General features: G+C 40.7%; 1 protein-coding gene across 1 annotated transcript in view; it reads right to left on the bottom strand.

Moving 5' to 3' along the window:
- LOC124781976 (serine/threonine-protein phosphatase 6 regulatory ankyrin repeat subunit C-like) overlaps window positions 1–24,124 on the bottom strand; it is a 383,424-nt gene that overhangs the window by 262,396 nt on the left and 96,904 nt on the right. Inside the window, exon 5 of the mRNA XM_047253904.1 lies at window positions 4,688–4,744. Coding sequence (XP_047109860.1) covers window positions 4,688–4,744 — 57 coding nt within the window. The remainder of the gene's footprint in view (window positions 1–4,687; window positions 4,745–24,124) is intronic.

Genomic DNA, 24,124 nt, shown 5'->3' on the forward strand with positions numbered 1-24,124 from the left:
TAGAAATTCTTTAAATTCTACTTTAAATCTGTTTTCACACTCTAACTTTCTGATGTTGGCTGGCAGTATGTTGTAGAGTTGTACCAATATGGATCACATGCCTTTGTGTGTGTGTTCTTTTTGTTCGCTGAGTATGGAGTGCTGTGCTATTTCGAGTATTGTAGTTATGCAAGTCGGCATTTGTCTGAAAATCTGCAAGGTGGGCCATAACATATAAAACACATTTTTATATATATCAGAAAGGTATTGTTAGTACTTTAAGCTTGTTGAATAAGGGTTTGCATTGTGTCTGTGGATGACTGTGTGTTATTATTCGGATAGCCCTTTTCTGTAACAGAAAGATTTGTTTTAGACGGCAAGTGGTGGAACCTCAAAATATTATTCCATATGTTGCAAGAGACTGAAAATAGCCAAAATATGCCGTCCTGGTGCCCTCTGCAATAAAAACATTTGCAATAATTCTAAGAGCAAAATAAGCTGAGTTAAGTTTCTGCACAAGTTTCATTACATGATCATTAAAATTAAAATTTTCGTCTACATGAATTCCAGCAATTTTGTTGATGCCACTCTGTCTATCTATCAAGATTTACATTTTGACATATTTTCCCAAACTACATATAATTTTTTTCATTTGCATTTAATGTCAAACAGTTTGCACTGAACCAAGTGTGGACATTCTTTATTACTTGATCAGTAGTTGTTTGCAGCATTTACTTTGGTGCACCTATAGTCACACAAGTGTCATCTGCAAATAGTATGGCCTTTGCTGCTCCATCTGAGATGTGAAAGTCATTTACGAAGACAAGGAACAGTAAGGCACCTAGAATACTGCCTTGCGGCACTCCTATTTCCACTCCCCCCCCCCCCCCCCCCCCCCACAATACCACTTTTTCCCTGTCCCATGAATATCTAATACTTTCAGTTTTTCTATAAGAATGTCAAATGCTTTGGAGGGATCTAAATTTATTGCTATTATGCTGTTGTCTTTTTCTAGATTTTTGATTATTTGTTCAGTGTAGCACATTAGTGCTGTTTCTGTATTTTTAGCTTCCTGGAAGCCATATTGATTTCTGTTTAGCAACTTACAGTCATTTAGATATTTGTTGATTCTGTGCCTCATTAATTTTTCTATTATTTTGGAAAATGATGGAAGGAGGGATATTGGCCAATAGTTTTCTACCTTACACTTGTCGCCATTGTTGAATAATGGCTTCACTTTTGACATTTTCATGCTTTCTGGAAACACTCCTTCACTAAATGATAAATTGGCTGTGTTTGCCAAGGGCCTTGCAATTTGTGCAGCTACCATTGTTATGATATAAACAGGCACCTCATCTATTCCTGCTGACATTTTAGGTTTCAAGCTTTTTATTACTTTGAACACTTCATGTTCAGCTATTTGATCTATCCTCATGCTACAAACATCTTTCGTAAATTCAGGTTTTTCTTGGTTTGTAAATTTTGAGCTTAATGAAGTTGTTGCATTTATGAAATAATTGTTGATGTAATTTGGCAAATCTTGTTTTTTAATACTGACATTTTCTATGTTTTTGAGAATGATATCCTTGTCTTCACATCTCTTTCCTGTTTCAGTCTTCATAATACCCCACATGGCTTTTGAATTGTTATCAGACAGTCTTATTAAGTTTCCATTACTCATAAATTTTGCCATGGCAATTACTTTTTGATAAACCCTCTTGTAATTGTTAACATATACTATGAACTGTGGATCTGTAGATGTCTTCAATTTAGAATTTAGTCTCTTTAGAATTCCACAACAAGTTTTGATGCCAACTGTGATTCAAGAACTTGGCCTTGTATTGTGATGTGATATGATTATTTACAGCTTCTTTGGAAAGCACATTTCAAAATATCCCATGAAAATTGAAGAAAAAGTGTTATATGCATCATTCATATTTGTTAGAGACAGCAGTTCTGCACAAGACTCACTAGTTAAGATATTTAAAAATTCTACACAGTTTTCAGTGGAAAATTTTCTTTGATACATGAAGTACACTTTTTTCTCTTGCAGTGACATTGAAGGAATTTTGAGGACAAGAGCATTATGGTCTGATAATCCCAAATCAATATTTGTTACTTTTCCATCCTTCTTTGGCACAATGACAATAGGATCACTACAGGGACTCAGCCTCTTTCTATAATATTCCAATCTAACATCCTCTACAGTTCCTCCCCAGTTGCCTTTTGGCTGTATAATGAAACAGTACCAGGTTTCTTAGAAAATACTTACCAATATTTCCTCATGATATTCTTGTTCCTCATTAATACTTTTAACTTCTGAAACTTTGTTCCCAATTTCACTTTGTTTCTTGATCCCCAATATCATACTCCTCAAGACCAATCTGCTCAAAATTCCACTGTATATCTTCACCAGCATAATTTAATTTTAATTTTCTCTTACAATACACTTGCCAATCTCTTTTCTGATAAACTCTACACACTCATTTTATTTAAAATATTACTACCACCACTGCACATTGCAGAGATACCCCATTGACAAACATTCTTAAACCTGACTTTATGACATTCTCTTCTTGTCTAATTTCTCTTACATCTTTTCAACAATCAATTTCCTTTTCATACATTCACTAGTTTGCTCCTCCAATCAATTCCTTTAATTTACCCAGTTGTTCTTCTACCTTCTCCACATTCCCATGGATTTCTTGAAAGCTTGCCTTAATTCCAGTTTCATCTTCTTTAATTTATTTTGCCTCTTGTATTTCCTTCCTTAGTTAAAAGATTTCTACCAATCTCTTCCTTAAAGTTTGTAACATCTTCTTTCATTTATTCTTTCAAATTTTTAGTGAATAAATCCTGTGAACATAGCTTCATCTATTTTCTCCACTATTTCCTTACCAACATTGTCTATCTTTTTACTGCCTGTCTTCTTAATGATGCTTTCATTTCTGATCACTAGCTGTTGCATTTCCTTGTGAAGCACCTCCTGCAGCAATTGCATCATAAATACTATTCCCTCTGTAAATTGCTCCCCACTTCTAGGTTCAGCTTTACCCACTTGTCTTCAGGGTTTCACTGCTTCTCTATTTTAATATTTCTTTCCCTCTACATACCTGATTCTTAACCTTTCTTCTTAATCTCCTGTGCCTTCATCTTCAGATTTTCTTTTAATTTTGCCTTTCCTGAATGCTCTACATCCTTTTTATTACAATCTCCACTTTTTTATATTCTCCATGTCTTGTATTTTATCCATTCATCACAATTATCACCACTTAAATAATTATCCTCCACCTGACAGTTAACTTATTTCTCTGTATTGTCACCATTCTGCTCTGTACTGACACAACTACATTATTCCAATGTCAGGTTCAGGTCATGGATTCACAATTACAACACTCCTAATCCTAAGGAGGGGTCCCAACTTAATGGTAAGTGAGTGATGATAAAAGAATTCAGTCACACTACACAATACTCCAAACCAAAAAAAACACTTCTGCCAATCCGAAATGAACAAATATTTGTACAGTTGCTAAGTAATAACACAGAAAAATACAGAAAATAACATTAATTCAATAAAAATTAAGTTCAAAACTTCACTAAATTTACTCACAATAATGTATGCAAATACAATGAATAATTAACACCTCACAACTGCCAATAATCTTCCTTTGTTCATGTATGTTTTACTTTTGTAGTTACCATTTCTTTGGGGAACAGCTAAGTTAAATAAGTTATTTGTTACTTACAGTAAACTGCTGGTTAATAACTTCCAAATTTCAACAATTACAAAACACAAGTTATCATCATTATTCAGTAAATTTAATCAGAAATGAATAGGTTTCTGAAATAATTAAATTGCCATAAGAACATTTTCATGGTTAATTTGACAAAGACCATATTTTTCTTTAGGAGCATCAATCACAAGCTGCCTGATGGTCATAGCAATAAATTTCATTGCCCAATTTTGTGATTTCACATCTGTAATTATAGTTACAGCATTTAAGATTCAAAAGCTAGTTGTACATCAAGTACACTTCTTTCACTAAACAAAACAAATAGCCACACATGAAACCAAATTATGAAAAATACATTAAATCGCATTCTGATTCTGCAAAGACCTCTCATTCCAGTTCCAATCACCCACTCCACTTCTTACTCTCTCCCTTGACATCCCAATATCCCTATTGGCCTCTCAATACTCACCAGTCAGTCACTTTTGTTTGGCGTCTGGTGCTGACAGCCAGTAACAGGAATCAACTGTGCAATGTACGAATGTCTTATTCCATTTCAAAGTCTTGGCCACAGTGTATACAGAAAATGACTTACAAAGACTTGTATTTGCATGCTTTCAGCCACCACCATCTGGCCCAAAAATGCACTGCTCTGTGGACTTTGGGTCATCAAACAGTAGCTGTCCTTGTCGGCAAAAATTTGCCACAAGAACTCCACCACCCACAGCAACTCTACCACGACAATGATACAAACACACTGCCTTATACAGTCAAGGTTTGACACCAATCACATAACGTGCAGTATCATGGTTGTATAAGGAAGAAACCAGTGATGACACAGCTGACCAGAGTTCAGCCAGAAGCTCCTGCCCATATAACCAATTAACACAGCTGGGACCCCAAGACAATTTTACTCAGGATTATTTTGCTTTTCTTGCAATGCTATGATTACAAAGTCCAAACATTTTGAAACTTACCTTGTTTACATATCCATCTGAAATACTGCGCCAGTGAATATATATGACACCATCTCTCTGAAACAAAATTAGTAACAACTTAACAGAAAAATAATCTGCCGTTAATTGTCATATTATTTTACGTTTTTCTACATACTGTCTTTTTCACACTATTTTGGAGTATAGCAAGCTAATCCTAGCAGCAGTGTGATGCCAATGAGTCTTTCATTTCAATAAAAATGAGTGTGAATAGCCACACAGCTGTGGCTTTTAGTTGTTACCAATCCTTTCATTTTAACAAAAATAAATATAGATGGCCACTGATCATACACCTACATCCATACTCCGCAAGGCACCTCACTGTGTGTGCAGCAGACTGCTTCGTGTGCCAGTGTGACTTGCCTCTTTTCCTGTTTTAGTCGCAAACATTTCACTGTGAGAATGATTGCTGGTAAGGCTCTGTATGGGCTTGAATCTCTCTGATTTTATCTTCACAGTCTTTTTATGACATATACATAGGAGGAAGTAATATACTGGTTGACTCTTCCAGGAATGCATGCTCTCAGAGCTTTAACAGTAAGCCACACCATCATGTGGAAAGCCTCTCTTGCAGCATCTGCCGACAGAGTTAGCGGAGCATCTCTGTGATACTTTCACACTTACTAAATGAACCTGTAACAAAATGTGCTGCTCTTATTTGTATCTTCTCTGTTTCCTCTATCAATTACACACGATGAGAAATGAAGCATCATGTAATAAAGACACAAACAAAGTACAACAGACAACAGAGAATTAATATACAAAGAACTTTGAAGTAACCCATCTCTCAGCAGACTAGAAAATAAAGACATTTTACAAACATCCCTAAGAACGGTAATACATTTGGAATATCAAGAAGGGGATAAAACATGTATCCCAGCTACCAAACAAATTGATAGAATGATACTCCAAATGGCAAATCTCCTTACAGACCACAAGATCTTAATCAAACTCCTGGGACAGGCATATGCTCAATAATGGTGAAGGAATGGACTGGAAATGAATTTATAAGGATTTTTTAAGGGCACACGTGGATGTTTACTATGACCCTAAAGAGGAAGGATATGAAAGCTATACCTATTCAAAATATCCACCAACAAAATGAAACTTATGCACTTAAACTACATGAGAAAGACCTTAGTGGGAACATAGCTAATTAAACTAACAGAGGACAAAGCAGCTGATATAATTTGCCAACGAGAACCATACGTGCGCAATGGGAAAATACCTGGCACTCTGAGACAATACACTGTAACAACAGGTTCCACACATGCAAAGGCAACAATTGTGCTGGGAAAAAAAACATACAGATAACAGTTGCACAAATTACTCAGCTGAACACCAAACACAAAGTAACAATAGAAATTACACTGCTCAGGGAAGATAATCTCTTCCAGGTATGCTCAATACTCATTTGAAATAGAACCACTCACAAATAAAATATGGGAGATAACACAGTTCACGAGAGGCAGACACCTACTGATAGACACCAATATCAATGCACACTCAGCCCTCTGGCATGCTGACAGAATGGACACTAGAGGACAGGACACTTTAAACACCATAAATTACTGCAAACTTCTCATACTGAATAAAGCAGAACAGCCACCAACCTTCTGTGGATATGCAGATGGAACCATTAACACTGAAATTATTTTTGTAAATGAAAACTCAGTCACACACATTGTCCTAGAAAAAGTCACATGTAGTGATCACAATGTAATAGTCACAAACACATCAACGACTACCAACATGGACACACATACAACACAGCACCCATGGTTGCTGCTGCATAGGGCAAACTGACAGACTGAGTGACGAGATCAATAACTCACCCCTCTATTCTGTGCATGGTAGTATTGCTTACACATTGACAAATATACTACAAAAAGCCCAATCAGCTGCAGTAGCAAACAAAAAATGTAAGCAGGGAATGCCATGGTCCACAATGCTGAGAATACTCCAGAAAGACTCATGAGACAAAAATTACTATCAAAGATCAAAAACAGCATAAGAATGGGAAATAAGTCTTCAAATCCATCACAATGCTAAAGACACCAAACTTAACAAGACAAGACAGGACCACTGGGACAACTATGTGTGGAGTCAGTTAGAAAATAATATGCAGAGAGAACTATACAAACTGCAGACTCACAAAATCAAATCACCATTTCTACTATCCACACTGAGACAACAAGATGGCTCCACTACCTGATACTGGAGAAGTTCTGCAGGATACCTTGTACAAAACCTTCTCCCAGACAATGACCCAATTCAGGATCAAAAACAATATGGCAATCTCCACCAACTAATCGGAACTAAACTACTGACCAAGTAGTCAGTCCCTTTGGAGGTTTCCCTGGCAGTTAACAAACTCAAATACAAAAAAGCCCCAGGCCCCAATGGAATTCACCTAGGAACTTTCAGGAATACAACACAGCAGATCATACCATTTCTGACTGAATTACTGAATGATGCCTTACAACAATGCAAGATACACACAACATGTAAATCTGCAAATGTAGTAATCATCAAGAAAACTGAGGACAGAGACATGATGAATCTGAAGACATATAGACCAATATGCTTGATAAACAGCTTGGTCAAGGTCCACAAGAGACTGCTGTGCGACAGATGTCAGTCACACAGACAGCCCTTCAGCTTTAGTCCCCATCAGTTTGCATTTATACCATAGAAATCTATATAAGATGCCATTAACAATGCACTGCAGACAATACAAATAACACAAGGCAAATATGAAGTGTGAGCCTAATTGATACAGCCAGTGCCTTTGATAACGCCTGGTGGCCTGCACTATTTGCAAGACTTCTGGAAACACAGATACCCACATCGTTATATTACAGTCTCCTAGACTACTGCAAAAATAGAGTTGCAGAATGGTGTGCAGGCCATCAGAGTATCATCAAAAGAATAACAGAGGGCTGCCCACAGGGGTCTTCATGCAGTTCTGTATTCTGGGACACTGCTATACAACCTCTTTTAAACACTTTTGATGAGGACAACAGCATGACAGGGGTAATTGCGTACACAGACCACATAATGGTGATTACATTGGCCAGCTCAAGAGAATTTCTGAACCAATGGCAATACAGATACTGAAAAAAGTAAATAACTGGTGCAACAACAACAACAAATTTCAAATAGCAGTCAAACAACTGCCTGCATACTGCTGAAGGGGGCATTACAAAGAAATCCAACAATCAGACTTGACTATACCACCATAAAACAAAAATTTATGACAAGATATCTCAGAATATTTTGATGGAGAACTCTCATTCAAAGAACATGCAAAACTCATGACTGACAAAGTGACGAAATTGATGCATAAACTAGCCAGACTCAATGCTGCACAGTTTAGTCTACCACTACATATGATACGAACCTATCATATTGCCTTGTTTGATTCCATTCTGAGCTTTGCAGCCAGTGCATGGGCCCACCATTTCTGTCACACAAAACAACAGTACAATACAGACAGAGAAGCTCCTTTTTAGAATATCAGGTGCATTTTGGACAATATCTATAAAGGCATTATACATTGTCCTGGGTGTACCCAATAGACATTACCATATGTTTCAGAGTTGCAGGATGCTGGACGAAAAAGGGATCACAGGACAAAGTACACAAAATTACAGGCCAACAAATAATGGACAAGAAACAACTTAATTAATGGCAAAATGACATTTGGCATACTGAATGGAATACAACAGACAAAGGCCGCAGAGTACACACACTCTTCCCAAACATCTACGAATGAATGAGCATCAAATATATAGATCTGACAAGTGGTATGGTCCACTTTCTCATAGAGCATGGACCTTACCCACAGCACCTCTATCTGTTATAACCTTTAATCACTAATAAATTGCGTGGATATACAAACGTAGAAACAATAGCTGGTTACATGCTACCAATTCCGTATCAGTCATTCGACTGCCATGCCGTGACATACGGCCGGCGCCGTTCATAGCTAGGTGGCGCTCCCGCACTCAGCCGAGTTGCGGAGCGCCTCTATCGCCGTTTGCATGTACTGACGTGGCGGCACTCTTAAATGTCGTGGCACTGTCACAACACTTTTCCCCCCTTGAAGAAAAAAAAAAAAACACTCACTTCCTGGGAGACACGGACAGCGTGGAGACATCCATGGCCTCTTGGGAGGCCCCGAGAAGATCCCACGGAGAAACACGAGAGTACGGTTGAAAATGTCCAGGACAGAAGCCCGTGCGTGGAACGTGTCTCCTGGACGAGATGATGGGTGAAAACTCCGGAGCAGCATCCATAAGTGTCATGGACCTGGGGGTGTGCTCCAGCAAGATGGGTCCCGGAAAAGGCGGCGTCGCGACTGGGGCCGGTTCCAGCGTACTCGGAAGCGGTAGCGACGTCGGCTGCAGCAACACGGGAGATCGGCAGCAACAGGACTGGCTTCTCGGGCTGGTGGAGGTGAAGGAAGGGGCGGTGGCACCGGTGTGGCCACCACTCGTGGGCACATCTGGTCATAATGGCGAACAACCATGCCGTCGTCCATACGTATTTCACAAAGCCGGTGGCCGCGAAGAGCCTTGACCACCCCTGGAATCCATTTAGGGCAAGATCCATACCCTCGTGCCCACATGTTGGCGCCCACCGAGTATTTTCCCGCACAAGGTGACACAGTACAAGGCCTGACAGGGTAAAGCAGGTGCAGTAGAGTGCACGGTTGGCGGCCATGCAAGAGTTCAGCAGGGCTGCGATCACCCAGAGGCGTGAAGCGATAAGAACTCAGAAAATGCAACAGAGCGTCATCTGTGGAAAAATTACTAAGGAATTTTTTCATCTGGCTTTTGAAAGCGCAGACAAGGCGCTCGACCTCCCCATTCGATTGTGGATGGAAGGGCGGTGCTGTAACATGATGAATCCCGTGTCCAGTACAAAAATCATGGAAGGCCTGTGAAGAGAACTGAGGGCCATTGTCCGTGACGATCGTCAATGGAAGACTTTCTAGGGCAAAGATTTTGGACAAAGCCAGCGTCGTTGCCGCAGTGGTGGGCGGCAGACATCGAACAACAAATGGAAACTTTGAGAAGGCGTCAATCAACAGCAGCCAATAAGTGCCGAGGAAGGGGCCGGCAAAGTCAGCGTGCACCCGTTCTCATGGCTGCGCCGGGTCAGGTCACGGAGAGGGCATTGTACGGGGTGCAGCCAGTTGTTGAGAACACTGACCACACGCAGCGACCATGTGAGCAATGTCCGAATCAATACCGGGCCAATAAACGTGCCTGCGGGCCAGGGACTTAGTCCGAGAAATCCCCCAATGGCCTTCATGCAACAGTTTGAGAACATCTCTGCGAAGAGAGGCTGGCACCATGACCGGTGGAGATGCGCCATCCGTGGCCAGAAGAACAACCATCACGAACAGACAGACAAAGGCGCAAGGCATGGTAGTTGCGAAGGGGATCCGATGCCCGGCCCTCGGTCCTGTCCGGCCAACCCCGTTGAATAAAACCGATTACTTGACGCAGGACCGGGTCCCGCGCAGTAGCCGACGCGACCTGTGACCCTGTAAGCGGAAAACCCTCGACCGCATGACGTCCTGCCTCATCAATGTGGAAACAGAGTAGTTCATCTTGATCGAAAACCGGGTCGGGGCCCATCGGCAAATGCAACAATGCGTCAGCGTTTGCGTGCTGGGCCGTGGGGCGATAGTGAATCTCATAGTGAAAACGAGACAAGTATAAGGCCCAACGTTGCAGGCGGTGAGCTGCCTTATTCGGAAGCAATGCCGATGGGCTGAACAGAGAGACCAGTGGCTTGTGGTTGGTGATGAGGTGAAACTTAGTACTATATAAAAAAACGCTGAACTTTTTTAGAGCATAAATGATAGCGAGCACCTCCTTTTCGATTTGAGAATAATGCCGTTGCACATCGTTGAGGGTCTTGGAAGCATAAGCGATGGGTCGTTCCAACCCATCCTCATACCGATGGGCGAGAACAGCCCCTAGGCCATACTGGGACGCGTCAGCCGCCAGAACCAAGTGCTGACCCGGACGGAATGTGGCAAGACAAGGCGCCGACTGCAAATGAGCCTTCAGGCAGACAAAAGCCTGCTCACACTTGTCAGACCAACAGAAAGGAACGTTGTTGCGTAACAGCTGATGCAGAGGATGAGCTACTGCCACCGCGGATGGAATGAATTTGTGATAATAAGCAATCTTGCCTAGAAACGCCTGAAGTTCTTTTACCGTAGACGGCCGGGGTAGAGCGGTAATGGCCGCAACATGCTGACGTAGAGGACATATACCCTCACGGGACAAGTGGAAACCAAGGTACACGATGGAGGGTTGGAAGAACTGTGACTTGTCCAGATTGCACTTCAACCCAGCCGAATGCAGAACCCGAAACAGTGAACGCAAATTGCGAAGGTGCTCCTCAGTGGAGGCCCCCGTGACAACAATGTCATCCAGGTAGTTGATGCAGCTGGGAACGGATGCCGTGAGCTGTTCCAAAAACCGCTGAAAAATGGCCGGCGTGCTAGCAACGGCAAACGGTAACCGCTGGTACTGATACAACCCACAAGGAGTGTTGATGACGAGAAATTCCTTGGAAGACGCATCCAATGGCAACTGATGGTATGCCTCTGATAAGTCAAGTTTGGAAAAGAACTGGCCCCCAGTGAGCTTGGTAAATAACTCCTCAGGACGGGGAAGAGGATAAGTGTCAATGAGGCTCTGAGCGTTGAAAGTGGCTTTAAAATCACCACACAATCGCAGACTCCCGTTTGGTTTAGAAATCACCATGACTGGCGATGCCCATTCGCTGGAGGTAACAGGAAGGAGAATCCCTGAAGCTGTTAACCTGTCTATCTCAGCCTTGACAGGTGCACGCAACGCCACCGGAATAGGGCGTGCCTGGAAAACTTAGGGCGAGCTATAGGTTTAAGAGTAATGTGGGCTTCAAAATCCTTGGCACGACCCAGACCAGCAGAGAACACGGACGAGAATTCAGAACACAATCCATCCAGCTGTTGATACGGAATATCCTCAGATATGAGGTGCACATCATCATCAATGGAGAACCCGAACAACTGGAAAGCATCATAACCGAACAGGTTTTCAGTGCCAGCATGATCCACCACATAAAACATGAAGGGCCTAACAACAGACTTGTAGGCAGTGGAAGCATCAAACTGGCCAACGATAGGAATTTTCTGTTTATTATAAGTTCTCAGATTTCGCGTAACTGGAGACAAGGGAGGGGAACCCAACTCCAAATACGTGCGAGAATTAATGAGAGTTACTGCAGAGCCAGTGTCCACTTTCATGCGAATGTCTTTATCCAGAACACGAACAGTAACAAACAACTTATTTGTCTGAGAAAGCACACATTTAACATCCATGTCCAATGCCTCGTCCTCGTCGACAGGAACTTTAGGGGACTGACACACAGAAGCAATGTGGCCTTTTTTCCTACATGAATCACACGTGGCCCAACGTTTTGGACACGCAGCCCTGTCATGTTGTACGAAACAACGTGGACAAGAAGGAAGTGCGGAACGAACCTGCTTCTGTGGTTGCTGTTTTCGCTGCGAGCATGGCGGCCTAATGCGACGTTGTTGATGCAAGTGAACCGCCACCACATCATTGGTCCCCTTGGAAACAGGCAAATTGTCCGTGTCGAAAGTGGTCTGTATAGTGCCTACATCACACCACGCATCTATTTGCTCACCAGCTTAGAACTTCTGACAACGACGGGTTTGGCAGTTGTAAGGCACGTTGCCGAACTTCTTTATCAGGAGCAAGCCATAGAATAGCATTGAATCAGCAGAAGACTCATGATGAGTGTCCGTGACAAACTGACATTTCTTACTCAGACCGTGTAGTTCCACCGCCCAAGCCCGGTAAGATTGATGGGGCTCTTTACGACACTGGTAGAACGCCACACGGGTGGCAACGACGTGGGTGTTTTTTCGGTAATAGTTAGACAATAAGTCACACATTTCCTGGAAGGACAGAGAGGCAGGTTCCCACAGTGGGGCTAACTGAGATAGCAGCTGATAGATCCGTGGGGAAATCCAAGATAGAAATAACGACTTACACATAGGAGCATCGACAACGCCGAAAGCCAAGAAGTGTTGCCGCAAACGCTTCTCATAATCCTCCCAGTCTTCAGCGGCCTCATCGTAACGAGGGAACGGAGGCAGAGAAGAGGAAGACAGACGATGAGTAAGCGACGTCGACAACGCCTGAATAGCAGCTGTCAGCTGTGTTTGCTGTTCAATGAGCGCTTGCAGAAGCTTTTCCATGTCTGCCCCGACACGAACACACAAATACACAACGCAGGAACAAAAATATCTGACCTCGTCGCCAAAAAGTGTTATAACCTTTAATCACTAATAAATTGCGTGGATATACAAACGTAGGAACAATAGCTGGTTACGTGCTACCAATTCCGTATCGGTCATTCGACTGCCGTGCCGTGACATACGGCCGGCGCCGTTCGTAGCTAGGTGCCGCTCCCATGCTCAGCCGAGTTGCGGAGCGCCTCTATCGCCGTTTGCGCGTACTGACTTGGCGGCACTCTTAAATGTCGTGGCACTGTCACAACACTATCATGTTGGACTAAAAGACACAGAGATATGCACATATGGAGAAATTGGCACAGTGGAACACACACATTATATTGTAACATGTTTGGACACGTATGACCACAACAGCATGACAATGACATATGACAAAAGATATGACAGCTGGATGATTGGTTAGAACAAACACCATCACAGACAAAATTTCACAAGCAATCCGCACAGTATAGAGACAGGAATGACCATACATGACATGGGACATAGGAAATCACCCTACAAGACAACACAACACATGAAACGATCCCAATGACAAAACAACCATTGACTCAGATGCATCAATAAACTCAGAACAAGACAATATGAATATGCAAAACAATATAAAAGTAAATAATAAAACAATTAAAAACAAAAAGTATAAATAGAACATTAGCCAAAATTTCCTGGGGACGTGAGGCTCAATGAACTACCAAGACTCTTCTCCCACAAAAAAGGCCATGCCATTGCCAATTTTTAATCAAGAATGTCATACCATGTTAAAATGCTGTCTAAGCTGTATTTTTACCATGATAGGCCATTTTCAATAACGTGTTACTAATAACACATTGTTGTTGTTGTGGTCTTCAGTCCAGAGACTGGTTTGATACAGGTCTCCATGCTACTCTATCCTGTGAAAGCTTCTTCATCTCCCAGTACCTACTGCAACCTACATCCTTCTGAATCTGTTTAGTGTATTCATCTCTTGGTCTCCCTCTATGATTTTTACGCTCCACGCTGCTCTCCAATACTAAATTGGTGATCCCTTGATGCTTCAGAACATGTCCTACCAACCGATCCCTTCTTCTCATCAAGTTGTGCCACAAATTTCTCTTCTCTCCAATTCTATTCAATACCTCCTCATTAGTTATGTGATCGACCCATCTAATCTTCAGCATTTGTCTCTAGCACCACATTTCAAAAGCTTCTATTCTCTTCTCATCTGAACTATTTATCGTCTATGTTTCACTTCCGTACCTGGCTACACTCCATACAAATACTTTCAGAAAAGACTTCTTGACAGTTAAATCTACATTAGATGTTCACAAATTTCTTTTCTTCACAAACGCTTTCCATGCCATAGCGAGTCTACATTTTGTATCCTCTCTACTTTGACCAAAATCAGTTATTTTATTTATTTTCCTCCCCAAATATCAAAACTCATTTACTACTTTAATTGTCTCATTTCCTAATCTAATTTCCTCAGCATCATCTGATTCAATTTGATTACATTCCATTATCCTTGTTTTGCTTTTGCTGATGTTCATCTCATATCCTTCTTTCAGAACACCATCCATTCCATTCAACTGCTCTTCCAAGTCCTTTGCTGTCTCTGACAGAATTACAACGTCATCTGCAAATCTCAAAATTTTTATTTCCTCTCCATTGATTTTAATTCCTACTCCAAATTTTTCTTTTGTTTCCTTTACTGGTTGCTCATTATACAGATCGAATAACATCAGGGATAGGCTACAACCCTTTCTTACTCCCTTCTCAACCACTGCTTCCCTTTTGTGCTCCTCAACTCTTATAACAGCCATCTGGTTTCTGTACAATTTGTAAATAGCCTTTTCCTCCCAGTATTTTATTCCTGTCATCTTCAGAATTTGAAAGAGAGTATTCCAGTCAACATTGCCAGAAGCTTTCTCTAAGTTTACAAATGCTATAAATGTACGTTTGCCTTTCCTTAATCTATCTTCAAAGATAAGTCGTAGGGTCAGTGTTCCAACTTTTCTACAGAATCCAAACTGATCTTCCCCGAGGTTGGATTCTACCAGTTTTTCCATTCGTCTGTAAAGAATTTGTGTTAGTATTTTGCAGCCATGACTTATTGAACTGAGAGTTAGGTAATTTTCACACCTGTAATCACCTGCTTGCTTTGGGATTAGATTTACTATACTCTTCTTGAAGTCTGACGGTATTTTGCCTGTCTCTTACATCTTACTCACCAGATGGTAGTTTTGTCATGGCTGGCTTGCCCAACAATATCAATAGCTCTAACGGAATGTTGTCTACACCTAGGGTCTAGTTTTGACTTAAGTCTTCCAGTGCTTCGTCAAATTCTTCACTTAGTATCATACCTCTCTTCTCATCTTCCTCTATGTCCTCTTCCATTTTTGTAACATTGCCCTCAAGTGCATTTCCTTTGTGTAGACCCTTATATATTCCTTCCACCTTTCTGCTTTTCCTTCTTTAATTAGAATTGGTTTTCCATCAGAGCTCTTGACATTCATCCAGGTGGTTGTTTTTTCTCCAAAGGTCTCTAATTTTCCTGAAGGCAGTATCTCTCTTACCCCTACTGATATATGCTCCACATCCTTACATTTCTCCTCTAGCCATCCCTGCTTAGCCATTTTGCACTTCCTGTTGATCTCATTTTTGAGATTTTTGTACTCCTTTTTGCCTGCTTCATTTACTGCATTTTTATATTTTCTCCTTTCATCAGTTAAATTCAACATATCTTCTGTTACCCAAGGATTTCTACTACCACTTGTCTTTTTACCTACTTGATCCTCTGCTGCCTTCACTATTTCAGCTCTCAAAGCTACCCATTCTTCTTCTACTGTATTTCTTTCCCCTGTTCTTGTCAATCTTTCCCTAATGCTCTCTCTGATTCTCTCTACCACCTATGGTTCTTTCAGTTTGTCCAGGTCCCATCTCCTTAGATTCCAACCTTTTTGTAGTTTCATCAGTTTTAGTCTACAGTTCATAAACAATAAATTGCAATCAGAGTCCATGTCTGCCCCTGGAAATGTCTTACAATTTAAAACTTGATTCCTAAATCTCTGTCTTACCATTCATTATATAACCTATCTGAAACTGTCTGGTGTCCCCAGTCCTCTTCCATGTGTGCAACCTTCTTTCATGATTCTTAAGCCAAGTGTTAGCTACGATTCAGTTATGCTATGGGCAAAATTATATGAAGCAGGTTACTCTTTTGTTCCTTTCCCCCATTGATGATATACCTTGTGAAATTGTAAGAAAAGTCCTATATCAAAACTCACATGTACACACTGGTAATGTTGAAAGAAAACCTTTTCACAGATGTGCTACCTCAAGAGAGTATTAATGACTTTAAGTACTATGTGCTTGGCTAACACAAGGATCCCAACTGTGTAATGTTCTTCCATTTACATTATTGTATATTGTACTGAAATTTTGTCTTCTGAATTTATTGAGTTGTGTTTAAAATATGCAGTACCTAAAAGTGTCATGAATAGTGTATGAAAAATTCAAATTTAAATCTTACTTAAATTTTATTGCAAGAATTAGAAGCATATTGAGAAAATGGGTACACTGCTACTCAACAAACATATATAATTTTGCTTGTATTAACCACAATTGATTTCAGGAACACTTCTTAATCTTTGTAAGATACACTAATGTTCTTCTACAATTTTGTCTGTACTTAACTTATGTAGGTCTACTTAAAACTTAAAATTCCAAAGGGCCTATTTTCAAACTATGTATGTACACATTTAAAGTAAGCAATTTTACAATTCTGAAGCAAATGTTAATATATAAGAAGACTTTAATTATTAACATTTGAGAAGATCTTAACCAAATCCTAATTTTGAGTATAATTTGTCTTGAGCACACAATTAATCAATATATGTACTGACAGATAAAAAATAGGAATGAAATCCAAATTGTTCTATCTAGTGATTCATACTTTCTTAAAGTTTCAATTCCACTTTTTGAAGAATGTACTAATCATCTGACAGTAACACAATGACTTTGACCTTTTTATCCTTTGATTAGCATTAATAATATATCCATCACTTTCTTATATAATGCAACATTTTGCAAAATCTATGTGCCAAATTGAAGGGAGCTGTACCTCTCCAATTACAAAATTTTATTTCTCATCTGAGGAATCTGATCTCAGAATCCCTTTTCTATCTCATTTATGGGTAAAATCCCTACCTGTCAGTCACTTATAGGACTAAAATGATAAAACATTGAAAATGTAATAAGGACAATCTGGGTTCTGTAGCTGAAAGGGATACTACTGTTGTAGTGCAAAACTTTATGCCTGGGAATGTGAACCTGAAGAGGATTCCCCATCCAAACCCTATGAATCAAGAAAGAGAGGATGAAAGAAGACTTCTGACACCAGGGAAGGTCAAGAGTCCAATGCCATGGCCCCATGATACCAACAGGGGAGTGGGTTGCAAAACACCTGCATATGAAAGTAACATTGTAAAGAAACCAGTTGATACTGGAAGTTTTCCAATGACCTCATACTTTTCTGAGCCAAAACTGACTTGAAATGTGTACATGCTAGAGATCCAATGTGTATGAAAGTTGCTCTGTAAATTCAACTGTTGCAAAACACTGACAGAAGTGATGCAATGAACATATTGGGTAGCTACCAGTCTACCAGTGGATAAATCAAGATGTCTGCCAGCATAAAGGTATTTTTACTTCATTAAGAGACAACAGAAGCTGCATGGAACTCTGAACCTGGGAAAAACATTGCAGCCTGAGGAAAACAATGCAACAAAAGATAAGTACCAAATTTTTATACCTGTAGTCACCCAGCCATCTTGCAGCAAGAGAGAGCACATCTGAATTCCAGATGAGAAAGCTGAGTGCAGTTTATGGAACTTATTCTTACCAGATGCATGCAAATCATAATCAAACAATCCTACGGAGGGTTCACAACAAACAGTTTAAGTCTTGCCTGTGAGTGTCAAGGTTCTGGGACTAATTCTGAATCTGGTACATAGTTATAACCTGACAGGAAGTTTCATATCAGTGCACAATTTGCTGCAGAGCAAAAATTTCTTCCTGGAAACAATCCCAGGCTGTGGCTAAGTCATTCCTCTGCAATCACCTATCTTCCAGTAGTGTTAGTTCTGTAAGTTTTGCAGGAGAACTTCTATGAAGTTTAGAACATAGGAGATGAAGTACTGGCAGAACTAAGATGTAAGGATGTGTCATGAGTCATGATTGGTAGAGCACTTCTCAGCAAAAAGGAAAGGTTCCAAGTTTGAGTCTCAGCCCAGAATACAGTTTTAATGTGCCAGGAAGATTCATATTAGTGCACACTTTCTTGCAGAGTAAAAATTTCATTCTAAATTAAACACTTGGTGTAAATTCCCTGGGGTCCAGATGCATAATGAGTTAGAATGGAGACAACACACAGATAAACTAATCAAGAAGCTCTGTTCAATCTCTCACTATGTTACACTAAGAGCCAGGGTGTGGGCTTTTATTTAATATTTTCATTCCTTGTTGCCTTATGCAATTATCTTCTGGAGCAATGTACCTAATTCAATCAAATCATATACACTCCTGGAAATGGAAAATAGAACACATTGACACCGGTGTGTCAGACCCACCATACTTGCTCCGGACACTGCGAGAGGGCTGTACAAGCAATCACACGCACGGCACAGCGGACACACCAGGAACCGCGGTGTTGGCCGTCGAATGGCGCTAGCTGCGCAGCATTTGTGCACCGCCGCCGTCAGTGTCAGCCAGTTTGCCGTGGCATACAGAGCTCCATCGCAGTCTTTAACACTGGTAGCATGCCGCGACAGCGTGGACGTGAACCGTATGTGCAGTTGACGGACTTTGAGCGAGGGCGTATAGTGGGCATGCGGGAGGCCGGGTGGACGTACCGCCGAATTGCTCAACACGTGGGGCGTGAGGTCTCCACAGTATATCGATGTTGTCGCCAGTGGTCGGCGGAAGGTGCACGTGCCCGTCGACCTGGGACCCGACCGCAGCGACGCACGGATGCACGCCAAGACCGTAGGATCCTACGCAGTGCCGTAGGGGACCGCACCGCCACTTCCCATCAAATTAGGGACACTGTTGCTCCTGGGGTATCGGCGAGGACCATTCGCAACCGTCTCCATGAAGCTGGGCTACGGTCCCGCACACCGTTAGGCCATCTTCCGCTCACGCCCCAACATCGTGCAGCCCGCCTCCAGTGGTGTCGCGACAGGCGTGAATGGAGGGACGAATGGAGATGTGTCGTCTTCAGCGATGAGAGTCGCTTCTGCCTTGGTGCCAATGATGGTCGTATGCGTGTTTGGCGCCGTGCAGGTGAGCGCCACAATCAGGACTGCATACGACCGAGGCACACAGGGCCAACACCCGGCATCATGGTGTGGGGAGCGATCTCCTACACTGGCCGTACACCATTGGTGATCGTCGAGGGGACACTGAATGGTGCACGGTACATCCAAACCGTCATCGAACCCATCGTTCTACCATTCCTAGACCGGCAAGGGAACTTGCTGTTCCAACAGGACAATGCACGTCCGCATGTATCCCGTGCCACCCAACGTGCTCTAGAAGGTGTAAGTCAACTACCCTGGCCAGCAAGATCTCCGGATCTGTCCCCCATTGAGCATGTTTGGGACTGGATGAAGCGTCGTCTTACGCGGTCTGCACGTCCAGCACGAACGCTGGTCCAACTGAGGCGCCAGGTGGAAATGGCATGGCAAGCCGTTCCACAGGACTACATCCAGCATCTCTATGATCGTCTCCATGGGAGAATAGCAGCCTGCATTGCTGCGAAAGGTGGATATACACTGTACTAGTGCCGACATTGTGCATGCTCTGTTGCCTGTGTCTATGTGCCTGTGGTTCTGTCAGTGTGATCATGTGATGTATCTGACCCCAGGAATGTGTCAATAAAGTTTCCCCTTCCTGGGACAATGAATTCACGGTGTTCTTATTTCAATTTCCAGGAGTGTATTTCAAACTGGTGTAAAGACTGGCAACTTGCTTTCAATGTTAAGGAATATAAAATTATGCACTTAACAAAATGCAAAAACGTAGTATTCTATGACCACAATATCAGTGAATTACAATCTGAATTAATCAACTCCTACAAATATGCAGGCTTAACAATCTGAGTGGCTGTGAAATGGAATGATTACACAGGCTTACTCATAGGTGAAGCATGTGTCAGACTTAGGGAAAATGCAATTGCCTTACAAAAGAGATTGTTAACAAAACCGTTGTGCATCTCATTCTAGAATATTGCATTACTGTGTGGGACTCATATCAAATAACACTAACAGGGAACACTGAACATACACGCACATGCCCATAGATTTGTTTGATTTGCAGAAGAGAATATTGAAATACTGAAACACTGACAAACATTAACTGCCAGACACTTGAAGATGGATTTCCATTATCCCATAAATGCCTACTTATAAAATTTCAAGATAAGTACTTATTACTCACTTTCAGTTAATATTAATATTAGGTTTTTTCCTTACCTCATGATTCTCCATTTGTTTATAATAGTAGCGCTTCAGTTGTTGCTCTTTTCCTTAACTGTACTACTCATGAGTCATCCTGATTACAACCAGCATGATGACAGTAATTTTTTAATGAGTTGCAGATTTTTATACTACTCTTATAGTTATTAGATCTATATTTCTATTCTGTCAACATTGGTATAGCATATCATCTTTCTTCTATTTACATATCTGAATTCTATGATCCACTAATTACATTTCATACTTTCTACTCCCTCACTGCCACTGTAGCAAGACAGAACACAAACTGTTTCACACTTGTTACTACATCTGTCAGAATGCTCCTCTACTTCCATATCTCTGAACTCTCAGAAAACCACAAGTAGATGATCTCCTCTTGCTGAGTGATCATATGTAAGAACCTCCTCAGGTGTACAACATTCTGGTCAACACCAAATAAGTCCAGTTCCCAGATTTTTGGGCAATTATCCTTCACTGCAGGGAGGGCCAAGCTTCTCAAACTGTTTTGAGCAGGGGCAGCCAGAAACAAAGAATACAAATGGCCTTTTGGCATGCAGGCTACTCTCTCTCATCTCACTGCATGCCTCCTGCACAACCCCACTACGCTATGTGAGCACCAATGCTGGTGGAACCATAAATGTGCACAGAGCAGCCATTTTCAGAACACAGACTGGCTTGGTTTCATAATTTGTTATATTAAGAAACTCAGAAAACTTATGCTATGTTCCATGAAGAGCAGTATTAGATTGTTACTAACTGTAGGTACAAGAACTTATACCTCCAAAAATAAAAAAATTAAAATAAAGTTGAGGTTTCAACTGTGTCAGTGATACTGTGAGGGCCACATAGTTCCACATAAAATTCTTACGTTTCAGCTGAGATATAAAAAAAAGAATGTAAAAACAAATAGTTTCTATAGTGCCATTAGTGATGGAATAAATTATTGTAACTATAGGTGAAAGGAAATAAATGGTTACCCATCACTTCTCTGCTGACACTGCCATGGCTTTAAGTCTAAACAAAATATATCAGGAACAAAACATTTTCATCATTATTTAATCATTTTTGTTCACTCAAGATGTAATAAAACTGGTATCATGCACAAACTGGCACTATATTGACAGGTGCACAGAGTTTATCAGATTGTCATCACTCAGGTTGCCAAGTAATTGGACTTATTTAGTTTCATTATAAAAAAAATCTTTCACACACATAATTTGGTCCAAATTTGGATATCACTTATGCAGTCTCATTATGGAGACATGTAAACTCTTTCCAACAAAAACCTTTATCAAAGCCCTGGTCAGTTTTAACATAACAGAATTTGTCTTTTAATTGGGAATTACACTGCAGTTCAATCAGTTCCATCTGCAAATGAAGTGGGGCACTTTCAGATGATACAGCAAATGGTCTTGAAAAGTCTGAAAAAACAGATACAAAGTTGGCAGTGCCTGAAAATATTTGAGAACTGTTCTTGTATTTCTTCCAACACCAAAATGAATTATTCAAAATTCATATTTTCTTAACATCAGAGAGCTCAGGGAAATGGTCTGTGTTCTTTTTCAGAAGCTGTCCCGTCAACAACATGATTTTCATTTTAAATGCATCCACCTGTTCCATTAAATCAGATGTCAATAACTTCTCACTTTGCAACAACTTACAGAGGTATTTAAATGTGCAGTCAAGTCATCGAAAAATGTGATGTCTTCAATCCATTCCAGATCTTCTGTGCCATATACAACAACAGCAGTGAGCTAGGCAGACGGCGCTCAATGTTAAATCTTGCCCTCAGTACTTTATATCATACAAGTGACAGAAATGTTCCTATCATGGAGCAAAGTGTTTCCATTATGGTATGCATGGACATGTGCACTGTTTTTACAAAAGCAAAAGTCTCACAAGCGATCTGTTTCCTATTCAAAGTATCAAGAGCTAGTCATAGTGCAAAGTCATTGTCAGAATAAGTGTTGAAGAAGTTTAGAATGTTTCTCCAACTCAGCAACATGCAAACCAGCTTTCTGTCTCTTTACAGGCTGCTAATTACAACATGCACATGCATTTAGATATAAGAAATTCAATGACAATTTTGAACAGATGTACATATGACCTCACAGGAAAGCCTAAATTTTACAAGTCACAGGCAACACTTTCAGCAACTAATATCCATGATATCCCAGTTCTTGATGTTTGGAGCCTGCAAGACACTTTTTGCAATGTTACAAAGTTTCATTCATAGTGTTCTGTTCAAATGACAGTTAGAACATCTATGGTATTGATTCTTTTGATCTTTCTGGATTAGAAATTCAAGACAATGTGCTTTCTGTGAATTCTTATGTGTCACAGGATAGTGTTTCAAAATTTGTGCAGACTTAAGTAAACTTTTTCAGGATGGCCTAGGCAAAGCAAGTAATTTTGAGGTTCATATTACAATGAAGGAAAATGCACAGTCTACTTTTTCAGAATGGCCTAGGAAAAGGAAGTAATTTTGAGGCTCATATTACAATGAAGGAAAATGCACAATTTCATTTTTATAAGACACAGCCCACCCCCCAGGAAATTACAGATCAAGTGGCACAACAATTGTTAAACTGGTAAGACAAAGGCATAATCACTCAATAGCAGCTAGTCAGTGGATTAGATTACATTAGCTTTACTTTTGTTCCAAATGATCCGTAGTGAGGAGGTCCTCCAAGGTGTAAAACATGTCAGAAAAACGTGACAAATATTTACAACTGAAACAAATAAGCTAATGTACCTTCCACAGATCCCAAGTGGAATGATTGTCATTTTTTTAAAATGAAAACTATATGAAAGAATCATTCTACAAACACTCATTTATTAAGATTGCATTAATGCACTGAATTTAAAATTTTAAAAAAATATTTATTATGTAATAAACATATAATAGAACTACTACAATACTTATTTACAATGGACACATTATTGCACTGAAATGGTGCAGAAGTTAGATTGTAGATTGTACACACACACACACACACACACACACACACACACACAAAAATCAGTTGGTTCTACTGAGAAATCCTCCTCTTGTAGACATCAGAAAACCATCTGGTGAATTAAGATTGTGTACTGATTTGTGTACTGATTTTAATTCAATGTTGAATCCCTAAACAGTGATTGTTCATTTCTGTTACCATGGCCTGATGGATATACTTCTTCAAAATATGCTTAGAGAATACCCCATTCTCAAATTTCACTGAGTAAGCACTCACAGAATTTTTGTGTGGTGAATACCCACATGAGATTATTCAAGATTTTACACTTGCCATTCAGTAGTGCCCCCCATGAACCATGGACCTTGCCGTTGGTGGGGAGGCTTGCGTGCCTCAGCGATACAGATAGCTGTACCGTAGGTGCAACCACAACGGAGGAGTATCTGTTGAGAGACTAGACAAACGTGTGGTTCCTGAAGAGGGGCAGCAGCCTTTTCAGTAGTTGCAGGGGCAACAGTCTGGATGATTGACTGATCTAACCTTGTAACACTAAACAAAACGGCCTTGCTGTGCTGGTACTGCGAACGGCTGAAAGCAA

This window comes from Schistocerca piceifrons, chromosome 1 (genome assembly GCF_021461385.2).
Source record: "Schistocerca piceifrons isolate TAMUIC-IGC-003096 chromosome 1, iqSchPice1.1, whole genome shotgun sequence".
NCBI lineage: Eukaryota > Metazoa > Arthropoda > Insecta > Orthoptera > Acrididae > Schistocerca > Schistocerca piceifrons.